Raw genomic sequence first — 24,577 nt, forward strand, 5'->3', positions numbered from 1 at the left:
GTAGTAATAAATCACGAAGACCTAAAAGTGAGTATTTTGCAGAACCTTTATATATATTGGCAGTTTTTTGTCAGATTACAAACAACATCATAAGTATTTTAGGATAATTTTAAGTAATGGACTAACAAATGAGATCTTAATGCATGGATTTTCAACTGTTTAAAATTTTACTTTATAAAAGGGTAAAATAGATATTTAGTTTGCTCTAATCGGATGCCTCCCAGAGCAATAATGTGCTTTTAGGAGTCCCCTAACAACTAAATAAAATCTGTTGTATAAATAAAACAGAGCAATGAAGGCCCGAGGAACAGGCAGGTGAGGAGGAATATTTTGGAGAGCTTTTACAGCAGATCTACATTATAGGAAAAACATCTTGGAACCTCATACTAAACAAGAAATCTGGAAAGTTGTGGAGGATACTTTTAGATACAGGGATTACAGAGCTGATCAAATCTCAACAAATAAGCTTTCCACACATTTCAGAAATGTTGAAATACATTTTTGACTGAAACACAATCAGTTCAGGTCGTACACTCCTCACAGAGACCGAGGATTAAAGGAATAGTACACCCAAAACATGATTAGCCTTCATTTTCTACTCACCCCCATGCTGAACAACACCCTGGAGTACTTTTTTGATATCTCAAATGCATCTGGAGATCTGGGAGGCTTCTTGCTGTCTGCTGACATTCAAATAATGGAGGTCTATGGTGCCCGAGACAGAAAGGTCCATAAAAGTCCACAAAAAACGTGTCAATATTCCTCCATACTGCTCGTCCAATGTATTCCAAGTGTCCTGAGTGGGTAGCATCCAGAATTTACTCGAAACGAAGTCATTTAGAATGTTTTTAGAGCATAAACAGTAGTGTATAGGATTTCCTAAAAGCGCGCACCTGCGCGTTCATGACGCTACGGAAGCCGGCAGACCAAACCAGATGAAAGTGCGCATTCAGCGTCTGCTCTGCCGATAATGCAAGCGTAGAAGAAGAAATGTGCTGTTTACCTGTGCAAAGAAAGAAACAACGAAAGAAAAATGTCTGAGGACTTCAGTGTTGAGGAAGAGCATGAGTTCTTTGCCGAGCTGAATGCGCACTTTCGTCTGGGTTGGTCTGCCGCTGTTTCCGTAGCGTCGTGAACGCGCTTTCAGGAAATCCTATACACTACTGTTTATGCTCTAAAAACATTCTAAATGACTTCGTTTCGAGTAAATTATGGACGCTACCCACTCAGGACACTTGGAATACATTGGACGAGCAGTATGGAGGAATATTGACACGTTTTTTGTGGACTTTTATGGACCTTTCTGCCTCGGGCGCTGGGCACCTCCATTATTTGAATGTCAGCAGACAGCAAGAAGCCTCCCAGATCTCCAGATGCATTTGAGATATCAAAAAAGTACTCCAGAGTGTTGTTCAGCATGGGGGTGAGTAGAAAATGAAGGCTAATCATGTTTTGGGTGTACTATTCCTTTAAAGAGTTCATCTCTGATTATTAACATTTGCAGGATTTAGCAAAACCTCTAGTCACATCGAGTTACACTTTTGAAGTATGGTTACAGCTTAAAGAGGAAATATTAATGGCAGATTACCTATCTGCAACTTATTATGAAAGAGCAACAAGATTTTAGAAAATAAAAAAATACTAATAGTAGTAGAGTATCAACAGGTTGTTAATGCAAGCACTGAGTTTTGTGTTAACCCAGTTATGTTTGACCTTCCAAAATGATTATAAGAAGACTTATTAGTCATTGGATATTTTGTACATTACAAGAAATGACCAAAACTCCTCTAAAATGTCTTGGTGATGCGCATCAGAAATCAAGAGTGCAAATTAAGGGCAGTTCAAGTCCATGGATCGGGCCAACAATATTAGCAATATGTTGAATACAGATGCATGCCGCTTTATATACAGTACGCATCCCATGTTGCATAGATACCCAGAAGGAGAGAATTTTAAATAATGCTTAACTCTACTATTTATCAGATTAACAGTTTAATTTATAGAGATCTTTGTTCTGATGGGTGTTCTGCAGGGCTATGTTAGAGGTCCTTTTATATTTATTTATTATTAAAAAATTTTGAATATTTCATGTGCAAATCAAAATGTTTTTGGGGTTTTTCTTTGCCATACCAATGCAGATAATTGAAGAAACTTTGTTGGTATCACTGAACCTTGGTGAAGCATTGAACACTGCTGATTACTTCATTCTATAAAAGCACCTAAAAAAAACTAAACTTTTAAAAATTCTACTTGAAGGAAACAGACTTTTATGTGTCGGTAGGTAACTTTACATCAGAGACGCAGGATCCCATTTGGGAGGACCTAAGGATCTGTTTTAGGTTCCCACTTTTTCAATATCAATATCCTTGCCCCAGCTTAGATTATAATAATTATCTTAAGTCAAGTCATTCACTTGTAAATCTTTTGCATATTATTTATATTATAGTCAATAATGTTTTTTTTTTGTTAAACTAGAAAATGATGCCAATTGTAGCTTAATGCCTTGCTGCCTATCTTGGCCAGTTCTTCCTAGTAAAAAAGGATTTTAATCTTAATGGAATAAATCTGCTTGAACATCTGCAAGACCATTTGAAGGGTAATAAGCTTGTACCTGTCACAGCTCTGTCCTCCAGTCCATTTTTCTGCAGCAGGTTCCTGCAGAGTGCAAAGATAAACAGATTAACCCGTTTTTATTCCTGATTACATACCAGCACAAATTACAAACATTGCATTATATTTATTCTTTGATAAGTAAAATTAACAGGGAATGATGAGTGTAGAGCACCAACAAATATTTCAGTAAGTCATGCGCCCATACCTCAACGTTAATCTCTGATGACCCTTGACCTGCCGTTCCTGTGACTGTGCTTGGGATTTTCTGCTGGGAAGCAGAACCGGTGGCGGGTTTGGAGGATGCCTTCTGTGAGTCGGCAGACGGCAGCACAGGAATTTGGCCCTGTACCTGACTCTGACGTTGGCCCTGTGGGGTCACCTGGCAGGTCTTGGTGTTGTCCAGCTGGTTCGCCACAGTGGCTGCGCCAAGATCTGCCCCAGTCTGCACAGCTGAGGGGAAGACTGCAGGTTGTAGGAGCTGAGACTGCTGAACCTGCTGGGTACTATGGCCATCCTGAGGCTGTTGACGAACCAGAAAACAGACAAGTAGATATGAATTTTGCAACGGTTACAATAAAGGTCAATTTAACTTTACAATCCCTAAAATTAAAAGACGGACATAATACATCATAAAAATACATAGAAAAAACCCACCTTAACCAAAAAATAATTTCAACTCCACAGCCCACCCTTCATTTGAAAACACTATTTGCTTCTCTGCACCAGTCATAGTTACCTGTATCAGAGGCTGAGAGATGCCATTTGCAGGAAGGTGTGTGTTCTGGCACGAAGCAGTGTTTGTGTGCATGGGGTGGCTGGTTAGTGTTGATATAAATGGAGACTGCATCTGAGAAGCCTCAGATCTTGCAGCTTTGGGTTGGTGGTGTGGTGAGGTAGGCTGTACCATACCCTGCACAGATGAGGGGGATGGTACAGGAAGGGACACTGGAGTGGGTGAAATTAATGTGTTTTCAATGTGCAGAGGGGAGAGGGGGGAAATGGAGGGGGTTACAGGGACAGTAAATCCAGGAGAAAGGAAGATGTGAGTAAGGGAAGAGGAGGATGTAGGGTAAGGACTAGTGCAGGGAGGAAAGTAGGCAGATTCAGCATCAGCCACAGCAGCCATCACCTGGACTGTGGGGTATTGTGAAGGAAACTAAAGGAAACAGGAAGAAATAAGAGAATTATAGGATCTAGAAAGTTTAAATGAAGAGGAGCGTGGCAAGCAAATTGTTATTGTTGGAAATGTTACTCAGCAATAACTCAAACCAGGACAAGCAGAATGCCTTGCAAAATTACCAACCCATCCCCGAAGCTTTTCTGTTGCATTCCACCTTTTCATTTAAAATTATTTCAATATTACCTTATATGATGAATATGCACAAATAACCTAATTCAGTGAAGTGAAATTAGGAAAAAAAAATAAAATTTAATTCTTTAAAAAAAGACTTATCCCAAAACAGGTTTAATGAAACAAATGATCAATAACACTCACAGTAAGTAAAATGAAGTCATGTCTCAACCAAATGTCACATGATCTGTCACTATAAAAAGTCAAAGAGGCTGCAACAGCATTAGTTATGGTGTAATCACACCATAACAATAAGGAGGTCTCCCAAGTGCGATGGAAGGGGGTTGGGTAATAATACCTTTGCAGGCAACTGAAAAGAAAAATGTGATAACCTACTAAAAAAATCGAATTATTCTGACAAACTGGTATTACCTGGGATGGTTGAGATGATGGCAGTGAGGCAGAGATCTGGAGAGGCTGGAGCTGTTGGTGGGAAGCAGTCTGGAGAACAGAGTCCTGCTGAGCAGGTGTCAGCGAAGTGGAAGCTGATTGGCTGAGATTCTGTATATGGCTTTCATCATCTCGTCTAGACTGAAGATTCTGGCAAACAGAAACACAGAAGGATGGAACCTCAGAGGGCAAGTAATACACTTTACAGCAGTTTCCCAAATGTGATCCATTTGTGACCAGTATGGGGAGAAATCCTCAGTATCTACACATACTGTAGAACGAAAACAGATAATGACAGGGGAGGTGTCAGAGAGTCACTGTGGGTATAGTGACCTGTTCAGCATGCTATAGAACCAGGACAAGTATGTTTGGAAGAAACAGCCTCACTAAGAGCAACAAAAATTTATGAGGTTCAAAGTAAAAAAGAAAAATTATATAGATGTAGAGGGACTTGTAAATTTGCTACATGGGTTTAGGTAGCGATACGTTTAGAAGAAGATGTATTCAGAACGTTTAAGGAGCCTTCATTATAGAGTGTAGATGTAGCCTTCTTAAACAGACTTGACTTCATTATGGCGCATTATGAATGACCTGCAGAATATCATGTTGCGGTTATCTGCCTGCAATCAGATCAGTAATTTTAATAGAATCTGGTCAAATGACACCTCAAAAAAAGAACTAATATAAACTCTTAGATAAAAAAGTGTTCATGCAAACACAATGGACACTCACTTGCTGGCTAATCTGTGCACCATGGCTGTGTTGGGATGAAACCGGGAAGGTCTGAGGAGATTCTGCTCGAGTGATTCCTTCTGCAGTGATGCCCTGCTTCAGCTGGTACTGGCTCTGACCTGACATGGCCTGCTTGATGGCAGAATCTGCATAGCTGAGGGAGGAAGCATCAGGCACAGCTGATGTAAAGTAAATTTGATTCCCAGCTGGAACTTGTCTAACTGGGGTTCCTTTGGGAGGAGGCAGAGACTGGGACTCATTCTGACTCTGTTCTGGAAGTGCATGTTGCAGAAGAGCTGGAGTGTCCACTTGGTGAGTGGGAGACTGAAGTTTCTGAGTATTAAGTGTAGGAGGCTGTGCCACTGGATGGTTAATGTTATGCACAGATTCCTGGCAATGATTATACACTTGTCCAGCATTTAGTGCATGTTGTAAGTTTGACTGGGTATTTGGTAGTAAGGACTGTCGTAAATCTTGAGTAGAAATGATGTGGTGGTAAGCTGCTGGTGTGGAAGAAATTTGGCCTGGTTGCTGACCCGGCTGACTGGCTAGGGCCTGGGCCTGCTGAGGTGTGCTAGTACTGTGTGAAGATTGAGGGTGTGTCGCTCCTGTCATCTCTGATGAAACTGTGCCAAGATGGCAGCTCTGTGTTGGCTGCTGTGCTGCAAAGGCAGTTGCTGCAGGATAGATTGATGCAGTCTGTGTTTGTTGCTGAGCTGTGGCAACAAGGTTCTGAGAAACCTGCTTTGCTTGGAGGTTAAAGGTTGGAGAGCCTGATGCTGCCGGCTGATGTTGGTGTCCTGTAGGTTGATAGCTCTGTGCAAAATGTTGTGGCACAGCCGATGCTGCATTGCTAGCTGTAACCGATGTTTGTTGCTGAATATTTAATGAGCCAAGACTGGCTGGGACGGGTGTAGCACCACTAAGGTGACTAGCATACAGCGCAGTAGGGTAGCTATGTACAGGATGGAGGGGCTGCTGTGGGACAGGCGCCGTTGTGCTGGACGAGGGCAGGCCTTGGACAGACGACTGATGACCGGCAGAATTGGCCTAGAGACAAGGAGAGAAAAGTTTAATCTTTACAAGGGTTCATTCTTTAGTCAAATATAATAAAGTTTGGTGCCTTCCCAAAATATTTAACCCACTTGAAGTTTTTATTTTGTCATCTTAGAAAACAAAACTTCAAAATGTATAGTTTGCAGTTTTATCAAAGTGGCACATAACTGAAATAGAAAGAAACTAAGCATGGTTTTCTATTTTAGAACTTAAACTGTGGCTTCCGCCTGCATTCAGCGCCCTTAACTCTGAAACCCCTCAAAATTATTCAAAGTTGCAGATTATCAGCTGGAACCACTTTAACTGTATTAGCCATATATCAGTCTGACCTGAATGCAAAAAAGGCATAGTGCTCAGTTACAACTATTACTGCATATCACTAAGAACAAGCCTATGCTCATAGGGAAGTACGCTGTGGGCAGCATCATTCTGTGGGAATGCAGGTCTAGGTTGATGGAAATATGGATTGTGCCCTGTATAGTTAAGTCCCCCAGAAACCCCATTAGAAGCTGCAGAAGACATGAGACACTCATGCTTTCTCTTATTTTCTTTAAGAAGACAATTATTTCCCTTCAGCTTTACAATTATGCTCACAGTTTAGTGGGTCTATTGTAAGTATGAGTATTATTGACTTACAATCTCAGTATTTTATGGCACTGCTGCAACAGCAATAAAAGTGATCATAAACACTTTATTACTTCTTTGCAATGTATTTTTTTAGGTAACTGTACAACTGACTGCCACAGCAATCTTAGCTCCTCAGTCACAAATGCGGTCTTTAAAAATTACACCCAGTTTAAAATCAGTGTATAAAAAAATATATATATATCACTACACTGCACACAGCAATAACATTTAATCAGATTCTTATCCTTCTTATCCTTAATTGCTTATTTGTGAACACCCTTATTTTGGAGAGATATCAAAATCATTTTTATATCAGACCACTTATACATTGGGTCTTTAATAAGGGCCTGTAGCAGCTGTTTAAATAAATTCCCATAAATCACACTGTTTTGGTATCCAAAACATGCTCCCATTTATTTAGTAGTTTCAACTGCTCTTGTTCACTTTAAAAGAACCCTTGTCGCTACTGTAAAACATGTGCTCTTTTTGAAAAAAAAAAAAAAAACTGAAGAAAAAGGAAAAATAAAGTTTCTGACAACAGCCTTATTTTTTAGCATTTAAACATAATCATAGTTTTGATGATAAATCAAAATTGTAACAATAACAAGATTTGCCCTAGTATATCAGATGAAATCCCAATTAAATATGTTAGATTTTTACATGATAAAATTAATAAAATATTCAAGTGGTTTAAAATATTTGCAAGGCGCTGCAAATTTGAGGAAAAGGAGGCTAAAAGTTAGTCTTTTAAAACACCCCTTAGACTACAGAGCAAGAGCAGGAAGGTGAGAGGCAAAGTGGGAGAAGTGGGATAAATGGAGGAAGACCAGACAACCATCCCTTCTTCCTGAGAAAGAACCCAGCTATCCATAGCAGGCCAAGGATGGACAGAAGCTTACTTTGGCAAAGTAGAAAGGAAAATGTTTAAATCTAGGTCAACCTAAAAAGGGTCTATTTAAGGTTAATCAGAGGGGTCTCTGAAAGGTTAGACCATTCTCCTCTAACAGAAGCAAGCTTACGACTGAAACATGGTCAGAGCGGAAGGTCTATGTAGGCAGCAAGCCTAAGCGTAGAGAGGAGGCTGGTCCAGCTTCATGCAGAATAAAAGGTTTAGTTTTTACAGGCTGGGAAAAATCTGCAAAGCAGGTGCTTGCTCCATTACAGGGAAATTGATTAACTTGTCTGCTGTTGCGACCTACCACTTCCACAACAGTGGTAGCTTGTTCTCTGGAAAAACATCTATCGTTGCAGTGCTGGAGAGAATCATGACCTTCAGACCAACTGTCGCTCTGAGGAGGACTCTGTGGGGAACATTCTCCATCGCTGTGGGACGGCCTCGTGGCCGCCGAGGAATACAGAGGAGGAAGTTGGGCTGGCACGATGATTGAGGGAACTGATTTCCGGCTGATTATATTAAACAGGGACTGCTGTAGCATAGAGAAATTTGAATAATCACTTGATCCTTTTGGATGTCCATAACCAGAAGTAGGTAGTTTTCCACTGAATAAAGGATTGAGGCGCATGTCAGCCGGACAGAGATATGTCGGTGAGAGGACAGCAGAGGGACGGTGGTTCCCGTTTTGGGACTTTGGCAGAAACAAAGAAAGGCAGGCTTGGCACTCAGAGCTCCTATGCAGTGCAGAAAGGTGGTTTTCATTAGAGGCAAGACTAAGAAGACCACTGAGGTCGGAGTGTCTGCGTGGACTTTGCTCTGGGAGAGCCAAACTCTCACTGGTTGATGTTGATGGTGTTGCGATACTGGTATCACTCAGCCGACGGAACTCCGTAGGTGAAGAAAGGGGGGAGATATGAAACATTGGCAGAGAGGTTGGGGAGGGATGCCTGTCCTCAGCTTCAGACGCAGGATGAGGACAGGTCTCCCTGGGGAAATTCTCCACCATGTTCTCCCTTACAACAGGGATCGGACTGACTGATCTCTGGTTCTGAATAAAAGAGCGGAGAGCAGCCATTTGGCTTGCCCTTTGAATGTCAATTACAGGAGCACTTCCCCTTCTCTCTGCACTTCCCAGTCGAGCCCTGAGCTGCGGGCTTATTGGAGCCTGCCAAACTTCAGCCATGTCAGAGGAATGAGGTCGTTCTGTCAGAAAAGCACTGCTGCAGTGGCACTGATGAAGAATAACCCAAAAGCAAAACATGTTACTCAAAAATAAACAGAAGCACATAAGAAAATGAAAACTGTGTGAAGATAATATGAGATTATAATAATGAAAAAGGTTACTTGGTATTTGCAGCTACATAAATTTAAGTTGTCACCTAAAGGTTAAATATTCCCAGGAAATCAAACACTCAAACACATTCACATTCATTAAAAATGGGATGGCAAACAGCTAATGGTCACAGAACCGATTTAAGCAAATATTAAGGAAGATTTCACTGTTGCACAAAAACAATGAAGCACATTTGATAGACATTGTGTTGGCCTACTCAATCACAGAGACATCTACTGCGTTCCAGCATTCACAGACCCCCTTAAATAAGTAGGGTAAGCCACAACACATCACCACCAAAGAAGCTGGCCAATCCAGGTATATCAATGGAAGTTTGAGTGGAAGGAAAACTGTGGTCAGAAAACATAAGGGAAACCATAGCATAGGAATATTTTGAAGCAGGGCCCAAAATCACTGGCTAAGGGCAGCAGCTGGGGTCAGAACTTTAAGAGGAACCACACAGATATCTGGAGGGCATGTGCTACAACTGTCACCTCCTAGAGTAAGGCCACCTCTGAACCAACAACATCATCATCATGCCTGGGCTATGAAGGAAAGTGGTTCAAAGTGTTTACCACACTGCCAGAAGTAATAACACCCTCTTATTTCATGTAACGACAGCAAACTCCTATAAACAAAACTCCACAGATTCTATAGAGGATCAGGAATGGAAGAGGAGGGCCAGGCCCAACGATAAAAGCTGCTAGCACACATGATCTCTCCTCAATACATGGACATACTTTTCAGTAGGTGAACGTTTCAGAAACCCTCTTTTGTTCTAATGAAATAGTTACTTTTGAGAACTTTACATGAACTGCAGGCCATAATCTTCACATTTAAATCCTTAAAGTCATCACAACACATTTTTATCTATACATGTTGAATTACTTAAGTAAAATAATTACTCAGAAAAAGACTCCAATTTAGTGAAAAATTATCCGAAATTGGACATGACTGGATGCTTCTCAGAGTAGAAATACAGCAACAGCTTATTTATTGGGGGACACGTGGACAAAAGTTTTAATGTCCTCCAATCAATCTGAAGGTAGACGTTTCAGCTGGGTGAAGGGATACCAACCTGCTGTGTTGCCATAGTAAGAGGCTCCAGCAATGACTGGTAGAGGTTACTGTGCTGGCTGCTGTGGGAGTCTGAGTACACAGTAGAGCCTATGCCACTATCGAGTGTGCCGTCTGCTGCTGGGACACACAAAAATGCTCTTAGATTAAAAGGTGATGGATTTGTGTGGTGTTTATGTGGGAGGACAAAGAAAATGTCTTACATGTCACTGAAGTGGTACTGGTCGGCAGGTTGTGTAGCCTGCTGCGCTGGTCCACCTCTAGGTCTTCAGGCTCGACAACATGAGGCTGTATGACATGTGGTACAGCACCAGAGGTGCTCTCTGATGATGTCACATTTACCCTCTGCCCTGGGTCACCCTGCTCTGCTTCAGCTACAACAGTTACCGTCCTCCCTCTTCTCCATTTTATCAGCGCCACACGATCTCTTATCGACTTTCCCACAGTTTTAGCGTCACTGTCATGGAAGAAGCCCGACTCCACCTGACAAAGAAAAAATGGGGGGGATAAAAAAAGAGAATAATTTCCAAGATATTTTTAGCACTGAGCATGTGAGATAGGATGGGGTGTATTAAAAATGGGAGAGTGGGAGGCAGACAGAGAGAATGAGCACAAAAAGAAAAGGAAGGAACAGAGGAGCTATTTAAAGGGGTCAGAGCTGCGGGAAATTATTCCCTTTGTTTGTGTCTGGCTCATTGCTCACATAAGAGCTGGAAGCAGTTTTACATTGACAAATGTACATAAGGGTCTCTTTTCTGAGTATATCATGTAGCAAAAATTATGAATTCTGCTCAATCATATTTTGTAAGCACAGGTTGTAAAACATTTTTGAAGTTCTTCACATTATTTGTTTATTAAACACATCTTAACTGTTCAGCTTGCTTGCTGCTGCTCAACTCTGTCATGAGTTGCTCTGCACTTTGATTAGGTTTCCAGGCTTCTAATCAGTTTTTCCACATTTCCAACAAATATTTTCCATTTCTGCCTCTTATTGGCAAAACGTTTAAAAAAAGCTGTACATGTTTTATTACACTCTTTTCAGTCTGCAGGTCTCTACATTGTGACATTATTATTATTTTTAAAACAAATTAACTAGTTAATCTGGTATAAAATATGCAGTGTAATCTGAACTATACTAAGACAATATTTAAGAAGTCAAATTAATTCCTTTGAAGAAATTTGTTTACTGAAGATAACAGCTGCTGGTATCAACTCTAAAATAATCATTTAAATAGCTGGTAAAGCTAAATAGGTGACACCATATTTAGCTGTTCTGCTCTAACCCCAGTTGGGCAGCTAATATCTGACATCTTTAAACACAAATGTAATTATCAGGAATAGTCATATCATGGATTTGAAAAAAACGCACTAAAACAAACTTTGATGTAGCATTGAACTACAATAAGTTATGGCCCTGGGTGTGTATCAGGGACAAAAGTCCAAATCAGGACATCCCTAAAAATACAGAGTAGATGCAATGTCACTCTCTGCCATTGTTCAGCATGATTAAAGGAAACAAACGCAACAAATAAAAATAGCAGGGAGCGGACAAGAAGGGAAGATGTACAGATATAGGTTGGTCATTGTTGTTTTTCACGTTTAACCCAATGCCAACGAATCAAAATGAGCATTTTTACATTCTCCATATCCATTTATCTCAAAGGCCATCACACTAAACCTCCGTTTTAAAATAATTTCTGTGGTTTTGATAAATGTTAGATGTGTTTGCTGAGACTTTACAAAGTTATGGTTGCTCTCAAATAAAGAAATACTTGTTTAATCTCTGATCCACTGGGAGCCTAATTAGGGGTGGGCGATATGACAATGTAAGACCGTGTTACGATCTACACCTCTGAAGATCTGTCATTATTAAGAGACCGTTTTATCAGGATCCACAGAACTGCAGTGCTGCTGTATTTCTGCCACTGACCACATTTACATGCAACCAAAAAAAAACCTTCACAGCTAGAATATAATCCGAGGGTTTGACATTCGTCCGTTAGTTTGAAAATCACTTCAATGTAATTGAAGCTATGATGGTCGTATCTAAAAAAAAAACGTGATAAAATCGAGATCACAATAATATAATCAAAAAACCGTGATATTTTATTTTTGCGATATCGCCCAGCCCTAAGCCTAATGTATAAAATATATAAAGATAAAATAAACTGGTTCCTGGAAAAGCAATGAAAGTTACCAACACCATTGGTGTTCAGGTTTAAGGCAGATGACACAGGTAAAGATACAAGACTTTAAACAGATTGAGCATCTCAACACATTTAACATATTAGCATTGCATGCATGACAAAAACAGACCAAGTCATAATTATTTTAAATGCTTTATAATAAATTGACCAACCATTTCTTGTGCCACAACCTCGGGGACCTCCTTCTCCAAGTCAAATGTAAACTCAATGGCTCCAGTCTCCTTGTACTTTCCTTTTAACTTCTTGTGGTCCTCCACCCACAGTTTCAGAGCAATGGTGGGTTTTTTCCCATCATCCTCCTCTGCAAGCTCCACCCTCACACCTGTATCCTCAGCAAAGAATGCATGGTTCAGGAGGTCCTTTATGGTATACCTTGAAAAGCAAAAAAACAAATCTGGCTCAGAATATATATGTGACTATTCAGTGCGCATTAGGACGATGGTTTTTGTTGGGAAATGGTACAACTGCAATGATCAGATGAATATCTGTATTCGTTACAATAATGAGTTTTTTTTAAACAAACATTACAGAATTTTGTCATGTATATGGATATCCTTCCTGGCTACAGTCTGTACCAGTTGGGGCTGAACAAATAATTTAAAATGTGTAACTGAATATTATTTTTTTTACCAATATGTCAATTGATATTTTATTTTGATTTTCCTTTGCACTAACCATTAGCTTGTGCATCTTTTATGCTAGGGTTTTAGTTTTTTCATAAGCTTGAAAGTCCAGAGCCCATTGTTTCAGGACTGTACTGTAACCTTTTTGTGAAAAAGTGCTTATACTTCTACTTGCATGCATGGATCGGCATGCGTGTCTGTGTGGCAGCAAACCCACTTTAAGTTTATTTACCTACAAGGTTGCTGTCAGAAATTTAGAGTCTTCCTCTTTTTAAATGTAATGTGACCAAACTTGCTTAAATCAGTTGAGTTTCTGGTTCCATCTGAGCCAACATGGAGAATTAAAAGCATCAGCTTCTCTATGAAATGAGCCAATTTGAAAAAATACTCAAAAACCAAAGTTGGAAAAGGTGGTAGTACTTTATTTATACTTTATATACAAGAGGCAGAAACAAAGACACTGTCAGGTGTCTACTGAGGGATCAACAGAAGAGAGAAAGCCACAGAATGTCCTATTAAGGTTGCAATATAGGAAGTGAGGCTGTTTGCTTTGTTTTTCCCTAAATAGTTCAGAAAGGTATTTGATCAACACTGTGCTTCATAGATCCAGCAAGAATTGTGGCAGTCCTTGCAGTAAATGCCAAACTTAGGTTTACAAAGTAATTGGGTAATAACATTATCAGGTGTTTTCCAAAGTCAAATTCTTTCAAATAGAGCCTCACTGCATGGCATCCAAGGCTCATTTGGCCTACTTGTAGAGAATGTATTACATAACTGAGGTTTAAGAAGCAAGACCAATGTGCTGCAGAAATCCTCAAGGTGAGAAACACTGGGGTAAGGAAATGGCTAATAAAATAAGAGGCTCCTTTAGTAATCATTGGACAAGAAATGAAAATGGAAGAATCATTTACCTTTCCTCTTTCTTTTGGCATATGCACTCTCCGATGATCTCCTTGATTTCAGGATCCATGACCTTGTTGTAGCTAGCTGGCTTTACACCCTGAGAGTAAAGACAGAACGACAAAGCTCAGCGGGCAGGGAAAGAGGTTTTTGTTTGGTTTTAAAGCAAACAGTGCTCATCTCCATTTATCAAGCAGGCATCGTCTGGTCAGATTAAAATGATGAAAAATCCCAAACACAATAGATCCAACAGTTTAGTTTCTAGTGTGATACGGCTAAAGCCTCAAGTGAACAAGTGCTCAAACTACTCCTAGATTTTAACATAAACCGAAGGACCTGCTCATTCCAGACCAGTGGATCGTGTGTGTTACGCACACACACAATTATTTATACCAGAGCTGGAACAGTTTTTACTTTACGTTAACATTAAAAATATTGAGAATTTCTTTAATTTTCATTTCAACCATAATTTTTCATATCCGCTTTTAAACTGAAAAAAAAAGCATCATAATCCAAGGTAATTTGGTCAAAATAAACATTACATTTACATTATTATTGTAATTTCCTTAACTTAATTTAACATTAAACACTTAATGAAAAAGACAAATGAACATATTTTAGATGTTTTCAAAGTTGTGGTTCTGAATTTTTATAGGGAAAGTAAATTACATTAGCATTGCCTTTGATCAATCTTCAATTAATATCCCACTTATAAGGCAACCAGTACCCAGAGACAGCTCAAGCAAAGAGCCTTTCTGCATTAACAGCATGTATAGTGTAATGGTCATGTCTTAGCTTATCTTGACAGCAGAAACAAAATCAATACCTTTCACCCAACATGGAAGTCCATCATGATTTTAAACACTGTCCAAGCTAAATAACAGTTTAGAGAATGAAACACTAAGAGTTTGAAACATGAAATTATAAATAGCAGCTGATAAGGTTTCTGTAAAAACCGGGCAAATGGCCACTTTATGCAAAGAGGGAAAAGAAATAATTTAAATCCAAACATAACCTGTGCATTCCGCTTTACACAATATGAATTGGCTTTATAATCGAGCTTTCATCTGCAAAGGTTTGAAATTTCTTTTTATGAAATTTAGTCATTTCGAATGATGTTTGAAATTTGAAATAATCTTTATTTCCTCTATGCAGAGTAAAAGCAGAAAACTATTTATTTCACAGAATAAAAGGAGTAGTTAAAAATAAAGTCACAGGAAGTTTACATGTTTGTTGACATTTCTCGTTTATGAAGCACATATCCAAATATAATAATTACTTTTAGCGTATGTGCTTTACTGTGCCCTCAATAATTCTATTCTAATAAGTTTTCGTGTCTCATTTCTGGTAATTAAGAGTAATATTTTCCATAGTGTTGAAGTACAGTTACTGACCACTTTCCGCTCCAATTGTTAAGTTATCTTTGTGTTTATGGTTTGCTAATATTTACTCCTTTTTATCCCAATGAATCTTCAGCCACATTGGTGGTAAATTCCCTCTCCAGAACAGGAGTAATGGAGGACACGGTCATTTCATTATTTCATTTCATCCTCTTTAGAAGCCGATAGAGCCATCTGCTACTGATCATTATCCTACGTTAAATCAGACCCAGAACAGAAGAGCATGGAGCTGCTTGGACTGCATCAACATTGTAGATGGGGGAACGCATCTTGAGGTTGGAAATCAAATACAGCAACAGGAATATAAGGATGCATATCTTCAGGCATATTTAGTATTTCATTTTTTTTATGTCACTCTTAATGTTAGTATGTCGGTCCTCACCAGAGTTGTAGTTCTAAAATAGCTAGCATCAGGACTTAGCATAATTTGTTTTTCTCTCCACCATGTGCTACAAACGACAACAAGAGAGAAGGTCAAATAAGCTCTCCTTAGGAGGGACTGACTGTTTGTATGCAATGCTAATGTAGGAGAATGTATGATCCATTCGAAAGGTAAAATGTCCTAATATATCCTGAATCATTTTTAATTTCTATGTATTAGTCTGTTTACTCTAAGAGACTGATTTCTGCTGCTAACTGAAATCGGGGAAACCTTTACTTTAGTTTAACAGAAAGTTTAACATAATCTAAATCAACTACTTAAACCAAACGTTTAGTTATAGTTTTGTTTCCTATTTGCCAGTCTTCTAATATCTGTGAAAAGATAACAGCAAGCGGACTTACACTAGTTACTTTGCGATAAATCTGAGCAGCATTTTGACACTCTGAGTAGGGGTATTCTGAGGTGGCCATCTCCAGCATGCACATGCCAAAGGCGTAGACATCTACAGCCTCGTCATAATGCTCCTCATACATCTCTGGGGCCATGAACTCTGGAGTACCTAGAAAGAGAGACAGAACCTCGTAATCGGACTTAATCATCAAGGTCTCAAGCCTCTTGGTTGAGTCTAATACATAATCTCATACCTATGACGCTCTTTGCAAAGGAGGCAGCTTTGAGTGTTGCTAGTCCTAAATCTCCTATCTTGACTGAGCCGGTAGGTCCAGTAATAAAGATGTTATCACACTTGAGGTCTCTGTGGATGATCGGCGGTGTCCGGGTGTGAAGAAAGTGAAGGCCTTTCAGGATCTGTCTGCACCAGCTTCTCAGGACTTTAGGTTTCATTACCTTGAAACGCTTCAGGTAGCTGAGAGAAAGGGAAAGAGATTTGTTACAGAGAACAAACTACAACTGTTCATCAACACAGCTGATAAAATAAAATAGCATTCTTACGTTTTTAACGTTCCTGAAGTCATGAGCTCTGTCACTAAAACAATACACTTCTTTCCCTTGAGAGGAGACTCCCAGAAATCATAAAAACGGACAATGTTGGGATGCTGGAGACCCTTCAACATCTCTGCCTCCTCCTTAAAGCGCTGACGTTCTATTTTTGACAGCTTACGGTCCTGGAGAAAGAAAAGAAGTGATCAGTACAGAGCTCAACCAGCTAATGATGTCCTCCATGATGTTGCTTCATCACAGTTATGTTAAAGTGTCACTCATAATTCAACAGCTACAAACAGCTACTAAACACTTAGAGCAGCAGTGAGGCAGTTTTAAGACAAGAAATTCACAGCAGCATTTAAGAAATAATGGACATTTTTTTTTTTTTTTTTTTTTAGAAAAGTACTAAGGAAACTTTCTATTTCATTTTTGCAAAATCTAAATCTTCATTCTGGTCTTCTCTTCTGAGTCCTCCCTCTTCTTTTGATAAACTCAATAGGCTGTTTACTTCTTGCGACTCAACCATTTTCTAAGTATTTAATAAGAGCAGTTAAGCTAAGATGAATACTGACTGAATACATGAACACAAAAAGTGTAAATGAGTACAAAATGATTAATTCACAAATATCATCATATGAGACCCACCATTAAGTAAGATGATTACCCCACATCTTCAATACTGTACACTGCACCTTTAAAACGTCATCCCCTAAGGCCAGTTTATATGGCTTAAATTAAAACTAAAGGGACTTGGGACAAGTTTTACTTCAAATTAATGAACAAGTGTGAAAGTAGTACTGTAAACAGCAAGGTTTGTGGCTCGATATAAGTAAATATCAACTGCATATCTACAATATAATAAAAATCTATTAATATTTTAAAGAAAAAGCAGCAGAATGAAAGCGTGGCTACTTAATGTACAGTAAATACACCCACTAGTTGGTGTTGGGCTCTTATTGCGAATATTATAGTAACAATCCCACTTGTCTGTAGCTGTCATATTCATCCACTTTCTGAAAATTACATAAATTCTCCTTCAGATGAGTGTGCAGAGAGACAAAGTTTCAATAAGCTGAATTTTATTTTCCATTAGCAGTGATCTTTGACATACATCTTGTGTGTTTAATAAATAAATAGATAAATAATGAATATATAAGAATACAGATAATTCAGCTCCTGTATCCATCTATATCCAGTCCAAGTGTAAAATGATGACCCAGAGATAAGAATCTCATTAGGAGATATTTTGAAACTAAAAAAAAAAATGTTCCCTAAAAATTTCCAACAAATTTAAAGGCTTTGTATATAATCTAAAAAGCCTTTCCATCAGATCTGAATTTTGTTTTCAGTGAAAAATAGAGTTAATGAGGCAACCCAGGGGCTCTAAGCAGAACAGACCAGGACATGATTGTTGTCACACCCACATCATGCTGCAGTCTTAAAGGTTATGTCACGGATCTTTTCCATCTTTCTCTGTCTGTTTCACATGCATGCTCATTCTCTCAATCTTTTGCTGCCATCGCTCTTCCCCCACTCAGCCACACATATCCCCTTCCCTGCACTTCAACCACTCCCTTCTCCAGCACCAACGATAAATTCAAGCATCCCGCATTATTCCTGCCTTTCAGTACAGACTCCGTGTCTCTCTGTAGGAAGGATCATGACAGCCCCATGAGTATGTTGTCCATTTCCTTGGAAAATAAATCAAAACAAACACTTTACTAAAATAATGAGACTCGCCCCCCCGGAGAGTGATTGGGGACAGTGACGTTGGAATGCAATAGAAACAACCGAGCACAGTCTAGTTAATTATTCAACCAGCAGCAACTCGTTCTCAAAACGAATAATTTTAGCTTGTAAAACCTGGAATCAACACTGAAGATGAACCACGATGCATCTCCAGGAGTTGATGCTACAGCAATGAGTATGTGTGAGAGAATGTGGTATATCGGGTTTTGTGTGCAAGTGATGTGGGGGGTGGGGGAATTTCACCGCACTCTTCTGAAGCCCCATGAATAATTCAGTTCTGCAGAGAACTCTTTCTATCGAGGCAAGCTGAGCCAAACAGGGCTGGGTTATCCCAAGGCACTGTTTCCTTGAGCAGGAGCATCATACACAAGGTTAATATGAGAAAATGTCTGAAAGAGCCAAACAACATCAAGACAGCTTGGAGCATGTTTAGCCTATGAGAAATGCAGCCTTCATCCTTTAGGGTAATACCCTACGTCTGGTTTCCAGGTCCCTTGGCCCCCCTCCTAGTTGCTCTGCTCATCTCCCAGGAATCACGCTGCTTTAAATACTCCTCACACCCTTGCATTTGCTTCCTCACTTCTGATTTCCTCTTAGCAGACACTGGGGCTTCTCTATTATTCAGAAGCCACATGCACTGTGAGCTCAGAGGTGTTGTTCACTGCATGACAAAAAAAAATGACTAATACAACTCCACATTCTTGTAACAAGAACAATCAGATAAAATGTTCTATATAAAGGTGAGATTATTCTGTTGTTATACTCCAAGGCATGTAGGGCTATACAACTTCAGTGACAAACATCAAACAGGACTGCAAACAGTGCATGCACGGTCCATTAGAACAGTGTTTCCCAACCGGGGGTACGCGTACCCCTAGTGGTCCGCGAATGCATGCAAAGGGTACATGAAAATATTTCATATCTTAGGTAGTAAAATAAAATAGGGCTGGGATCTGTTATGCTTTGTGAGGACCCAACTGCCAAAAATAAACAAGCTTTTATGAACCAAAAGTAAGTTTTTCTTTGAGTTCAACTTGAGTTATGAGACACATCAAAACCAAGCAGAGGAACAGATTGGATGTAGAGAACAGCCTGGTATCTGCTGTTTTTTTACACTGAGCTATCGGAGCTCATTAAAGCAGGGGTCTTGATAAAAACAAAGTCAAACTAATTAAGTCAGTCTGATTATAATTTTTGTTCAGTATTTTGTTCCCAATTCATCAAGTTTAAATGTGATTATAGTGTAGTTACTAAGAGGAGCTCCAGTTTTATAAATAAAGGTTAATTACATGATTTTATAAGGTATTTATTTCGATTTTTCACCAACTTCCAGGCAACAAATTTATGTTGTTTTTTTTGTATTTTTTTTAGATTATAAGTATAAAATGTAGGGATGGAACGGTTTATGAAAACTGTCCAAACCGTTCGGTTTGACTGTCTCGGTTCGGTTCGCGTGTGTTGCGTTCGGTTCAGCGCTGCTCCTTTTTCTCATAGGCGAAGCGTTTACACTCCAGAGCAGAAGGTGGCGGTACTGCGACCAAAGCCAACCACCAGTAGTAAGCAAGAAGAGGAAGCGAAGCAGCTTAGCCAGTTGTAGCAGAAAAAAAAAAAAAAATCAGCTGTTGTGGAGAATTGTGTGGGTATGGCGAGTGGGAAAGAAAAGGAGTTGGAAGATGCGCCAGCAGCACTTTATAGGTCTGCTGTATGGGACCACATTGCATTTAGAGTGACCTACGATGACGGCAGAAAGAAAGTTGTGGATAAAAGTTCAACAGTGTGCAAGCATTGTGCAACACGTTTTGTTTATGCTTACAGCAACACGACCAACATGTCATGCTAACCCCGAAATCCCACATAGTCCGTCAGTGCTCCGCTCCAGACCGCCTCCACAAAGCAAAGCCTACAGCCTCCGCTGTGGCTCCCGTCCGCTCCGCTCTGAATTCCTTGGAGATCGTAGAGGGCATGCGCGAGATGATTAAATTCAAAGCAGCAAAACATGCGGAAATGATCCATGGTTTCCGCGGATCATTAAAAATAATTACAATTCATACATTTTTTTGGATATGTTCATTTATTTTTATTAATTTTTTAAATTTTTCGGTGTAACAATAAACATATACCGAACCGAAAACCGTGACCACAACACCGTGAAGCGAACCGAACCATGGATTTTGTGAACCGTTCCACCCCTAATAAAATGCTAATAATTTAATGCTCAAATCAAATCATTTTATAATAAGTTATTGTACGTTCCACTTGATGACAATCACCAATCTTTTTGACTGAGAGGGGTACTCATGCGAAGACAAAATGCCATGAGTAAAATTATATCGCAATAGCTTAGCAGTAAGTATTCTCTTCATGCAAAAATTGTAGTTACCTTGAGCCATATTTGTTGAAGAATGTTTTGACTAATATTATTCAATGGCTTTTAGACATTGGAACCAGTTTTAGGAGTAAAATTTATTAATTATTTAAAATAATTTTTCATTAAGCCATCAACAGCCTGCTCAGGCCTTGATCTCAGATGTTTCATATTCATTTTAAGTAAAAAGAGAAATTGTACTCTTTGACCAGTTCTGAAAGCCAGATACTGTTGTTTTATGCAATACTAATCCAACTCTGTAAAGAGCTCTTATCACATTAAGGCAGGGGTCTGCAACCTTTCATATCCAAAGAGCCTTTTTGCCCCAAGTCTGGCCAAGTAAAAGTTGTTTAGAGCCACAAAGAATAACCCTTTAAAAAAAAAAAAAAACAGCCTATCATTTTTTTTTTATCATCTCGTAAAGTAAATCAGTTGCCATATTATTATAACAACCAACAATCTATGTATTTTTAACTTTTAAAGTAGTATTAAATCTCAATCTACAAAAGAAAAATGTCTCTAAAAAGATTTCTGGTTCTTTTCATGTCATTCCTTTCCATCTTATAAATCCCACTAAAGCTTTAAAGACTGGTATTTATTATAGTACATTATTTTGCTCTTCATGTACATTTTAGCCACTATTGTAAGCCACTGTAGAGGGTCTAAAGAGCCACATGTGGCTCTCGAGCCGCAGGTTGCAGATCCCTGCATTAAGGGATGATGAAGGTTAGGGGGGGAATCTGGGGCTATTTATTCTCACCATCTTCCTTTCTTGTTCTGGTTTATTTGTAAATGTTACATTAAAAGATTAAATAATGTACGTTTAATATTGTTCTGAGACTTAAACAGATTAATCACCTTGTTTCACATCAATATAAAAACATTTTGCTGACTAAGCAGAGACAAACAGGAATTAAAAACAAATGAATGGATTCATAGAACAGTTTATAAAGTCAAGTAAACTAGTCTGAGATTATAACACAAAAATGTGCATTTTAAACACAATATTCTAATGCATTTTAACCAACACATCCAGACGAATAAATGTTTGTGCAAAACCAGAGTTTTAGGCCATATGGGGATCTCAACGATATTTCAGTCACTATATGGGGTGAAAATACTGTAGAGCACGGTTTGGAACACAATCTCTGTTTATTACTTTCCATCGCCATAAATTTACAATTTGCATGCAAATAAGATATTTAGCCCACTGAATTTTCTCTGTTGGGAGACATCCACACCTGTTACAAATGTCTGAACTAACCTTTTTTTAGTACTTCTACTATAAGCATCTACCAGACAAAGTCAAATTTAGAGGCTGTGTTTTTAGTGCAGGGTGTGATCCTCAACAACAATCAAACATTTTTGGAAAGTAAAATCCCTGGGTTAAAGGGTTTAAGGTCAGTTGAGCTACAGAGGTTCATGTTTAACCTTAATCTTGTCTGATACTTTGATGGACACAGGCTAAGCCAACTACTGCCTCAGTGGGGCAGGATTGATTTGTTTTGCTTTCAATAGGTGGAGACCAATGTTGGTCCCTTGTGATTTGATTGTGGGAGGCCAAAATTGATCGATGTGGAGATTAAAAGTGCCCAACTGTTCAGGCATACTCAATGGTGAAATGTCTCCCAACTTCAATAAACAAGGGTACAGATTACTGGAAGACGAGGTTCTGCTTCCTTTTTTACACAGCAGCCATTTAACAGCAAACAAATCCAAGCTACTCTAAAAGGCATTAAAATAGATCATAGGAAAAAAAAAGGTCAAGGCAAACTGAGCCAGTGTTGCTATTACCCCATAGGAGGAGGGATGTTATGAACACTGAAACAAGTACCGGTACTTTGATTTTTTTAAGTTGGATTTGGTAAAATAAATTCTGAAACAGCATAAGGTAGAGGACCTAAGAATCATCAATGGTAAAGGTACAAATACAAGATAGTACCATACTTTCGCAGGAGCTCAAACAGATAAATTACAGTCTATTGCAATATCATAATAAATAGAATATATTAAATTTTCGACACATATTTTTCAACAAATTTCTCCAAAGCACGAGTTATCAGAGGAACACTATGCACCTTATTTGAATAATCCTTCTTGAAGCTCCACCAAAGAATACCTAAACTGATCTTGTTTAAATAATGAGATAATCAAAACTTAATATTGTTACCATGTTCTCCAGATTGTTCAAACTCTTATTAGAAATACTGAACATCACAGCATTTGCTTAAGAAAAGCATTTAATCACTGTTTGAATTGTATTTTGAAATCAAGTTGTGAAGCATCATAATTGTAGTGAACCTATGCGTCTGAAAGCACCTCAGCTCTGGAGTAGAAGCAGTTCATTCTCACTCATAATAGGGTTGTCAAAAGTATCGAAACTCAAAAAAGTATCGATACTGAAATGTTGTATCCGGATACAATACTCGTTTTTAAAAGTATCGATACAGTGCCACCACCAGTGGCACCTAAGCAGTCATTCATCTAAAGTGCAGAATAGAGGACAATGCACTTTCTGAAAACTGTGTGATTAAATAATTCTGTGCTCTTTTCAGTTTCAGACTTATTTGAGAATTATTTTTGTTTCTTAACCGGTTTGGCTAGTGTCATTGTTATGTGTGCAAAGCATAGCCAAGGAAGGAGCACTTAATTTGAATTTGATAAGTTTTTTTTATCAAGCTTGCTTAATATTATGCACAGCATACAACCTTTATTGTGTTTATTTATTGTATTTTATTTATTAATGAAAATATTTCTGTAGACTTTTGGAGTCTTTGTTTTTATCCTTGTGGTATCGAAAATGGTATCGAGTATCGAATATTTTCCTTAGTATCGGTATAGAGTTGAAAAGTTTAGTATCGTGACAACCCTAACTCATAATGTGATGATTTATTGATTATTACACGATTTGCAACCTATTCAATTTACTGGAAGTCAGAGGACATCAAAAAGACACAGCTGCGTCTTATACGTTTTTCTACAGACATTTCTTTTGATGGAAAGTAAATCCTGCTGATTCAACTAAATGTGTCTATGGTCATTCACTCAGCCAACCTGCTCCACATAGTTAACATGTGACTACTGCAGTAAACCCACTGCTGTAACAGTAGCTGGCGCAGGCCAAACTGTGAGCCAGCAGATGAACTGCATTTATGCAGGGGGCTTTGGCCATCAGATGTGTCTAACAATTACACCTATCTTAGTGCTTCACCCCTGCTATACAGCACAGGTTGTGCAAAAAAAACAACTTGCATTTAGGCTAGCAAAACTGGAGCTTTACCAAGAAGGACAAGCAGCAGGGCTTTTCTCTTGTATCAAGAGTAACTTCTAGAACCTCTTTCGCTGAATTTTTTTTTTAGAATATACAGAGTTTAAAATCAAGTATATCATTACATTCTAACAATTTGTTGTTCTAGCCATTTTAAATTTAGACTAAAGCAAAAATAATTCTTAGAAATTGTCGGACTTGGATACATTTATAAGCTATGCCAACACAGGAACTCCAGGTTCCTAATTTAATATAAACGCATGAATAATATGAATAGAATATGTAAGACATATACTTTCCGATGTACAGAGATGTAAGACCATCATTAAAAGACAGACTATGTCACTCCAACAGGGTGTCTATTATTTTTTACTTTGTATCAATGTAGTGGTTGGCAACTGTGACCTAGCACTGTGCAATCATATCTTCAGTATGCTTATTGCTAAAATTGCGTTTTCTGTCATCGTACAAATGTTTTGCGTAATACACTCAACTTTTCTACGATCCCACCCGTGCCTTTAAAGCACAGGAAAGAAGTTAATGCTGATCTGCATGCATCACTGCTAAATAGACGCCATTGATGTGGTAAATTGATTTGTTTTGTTTTTTTTGGAGTGTTTGCATTTATGGACAGAGTCACATTAAGTGCATTCTGCATCCTTGACAC

General features: G+C 38.7%; 1 protein-coding gene across 9 annotated transcripts in view; it reads right to left on the bottom strand.

The window, feature by feature from the left end:
- Positions 1–24,577, bottom strand: part of LOC119774828 (serine/threonine-protein kinase WNK2-like) — a 53,526-nt gene that overhangs the window by 14,188 nt on the left and 14,761 nt on the right. For 4 of the 9 annotated variants that reach the window (XM_038272515.1, XM_038272513.1, XM_038272516.1 and 1 more), the window contains exons 3-15: positions 16,538–16,710; positions 16,231–16,451; positions 15,988–16,145; positions 13,816–13,904; positions 12,434–12,653; positions 10,278–10,557; positions 10,076–10,194; positions 7,969–8,895; positions 5,087–6,136; positions 4,337–4,504; positions 3,350–3,769; positions 2,819–3,133; positions 2,612–2,655 (exon numbers count right to left, since the gene is read on the bottom strand). In XM_038272515.1, coding sequence (XP_038128443.1) covers positions 2,612–2,655; positions 2,819–3,133; positions 3,350–3,769; positions 4,337–4,504; positions 5,087–6,136; positions 7,969–8,895; positions 10,076–10,194; positions 10,278–10,557; positions 12,434–12,653; positions 13,816–13,904; positions 15,988–16,145; positions 16,231–16,451; positions 16,538–16,710 — 4,184 coding nt within the window. The remainder of the gene's footprint in view (positions 1–2,611; positions 2,656–2,818; positions 3,134–3,349; positions 3,770–4,336; positions 4,505–5,086; positions 6,137–7,968; positions 8,896–10,075; positions 10,195–10,277; positions 10,558–12,433; positions 12,654–13,815; positions 13,905–15,987; positions 16,146–16,230; positions 16,452–16,537; positions 16,711–24,577) is intronic. The other 5 variants (XM_038272514.1, XM_038272517.1, XM_038272519.1 and 2 more) reach the window with 5 other exon arrangements.

Source organism: Cyprinodon tularosa, unplaced genomic scaffold (genome assembly GCF_016077235.1).
Source record: "Cyprinodon tularosa strain WSP-4 unplaced genomic scaffold, ASM1607723v1 ctg833, whole genome shotgun sequence".
NCBI classification, from domain to species: domain Eukaryota; kingdom Metazoa; phylum Chordata; class Actinopteri; order Cyprinodontiformes; family Cyprinodontidae; genus Cyprinodon; species Cyprinodon tularosa.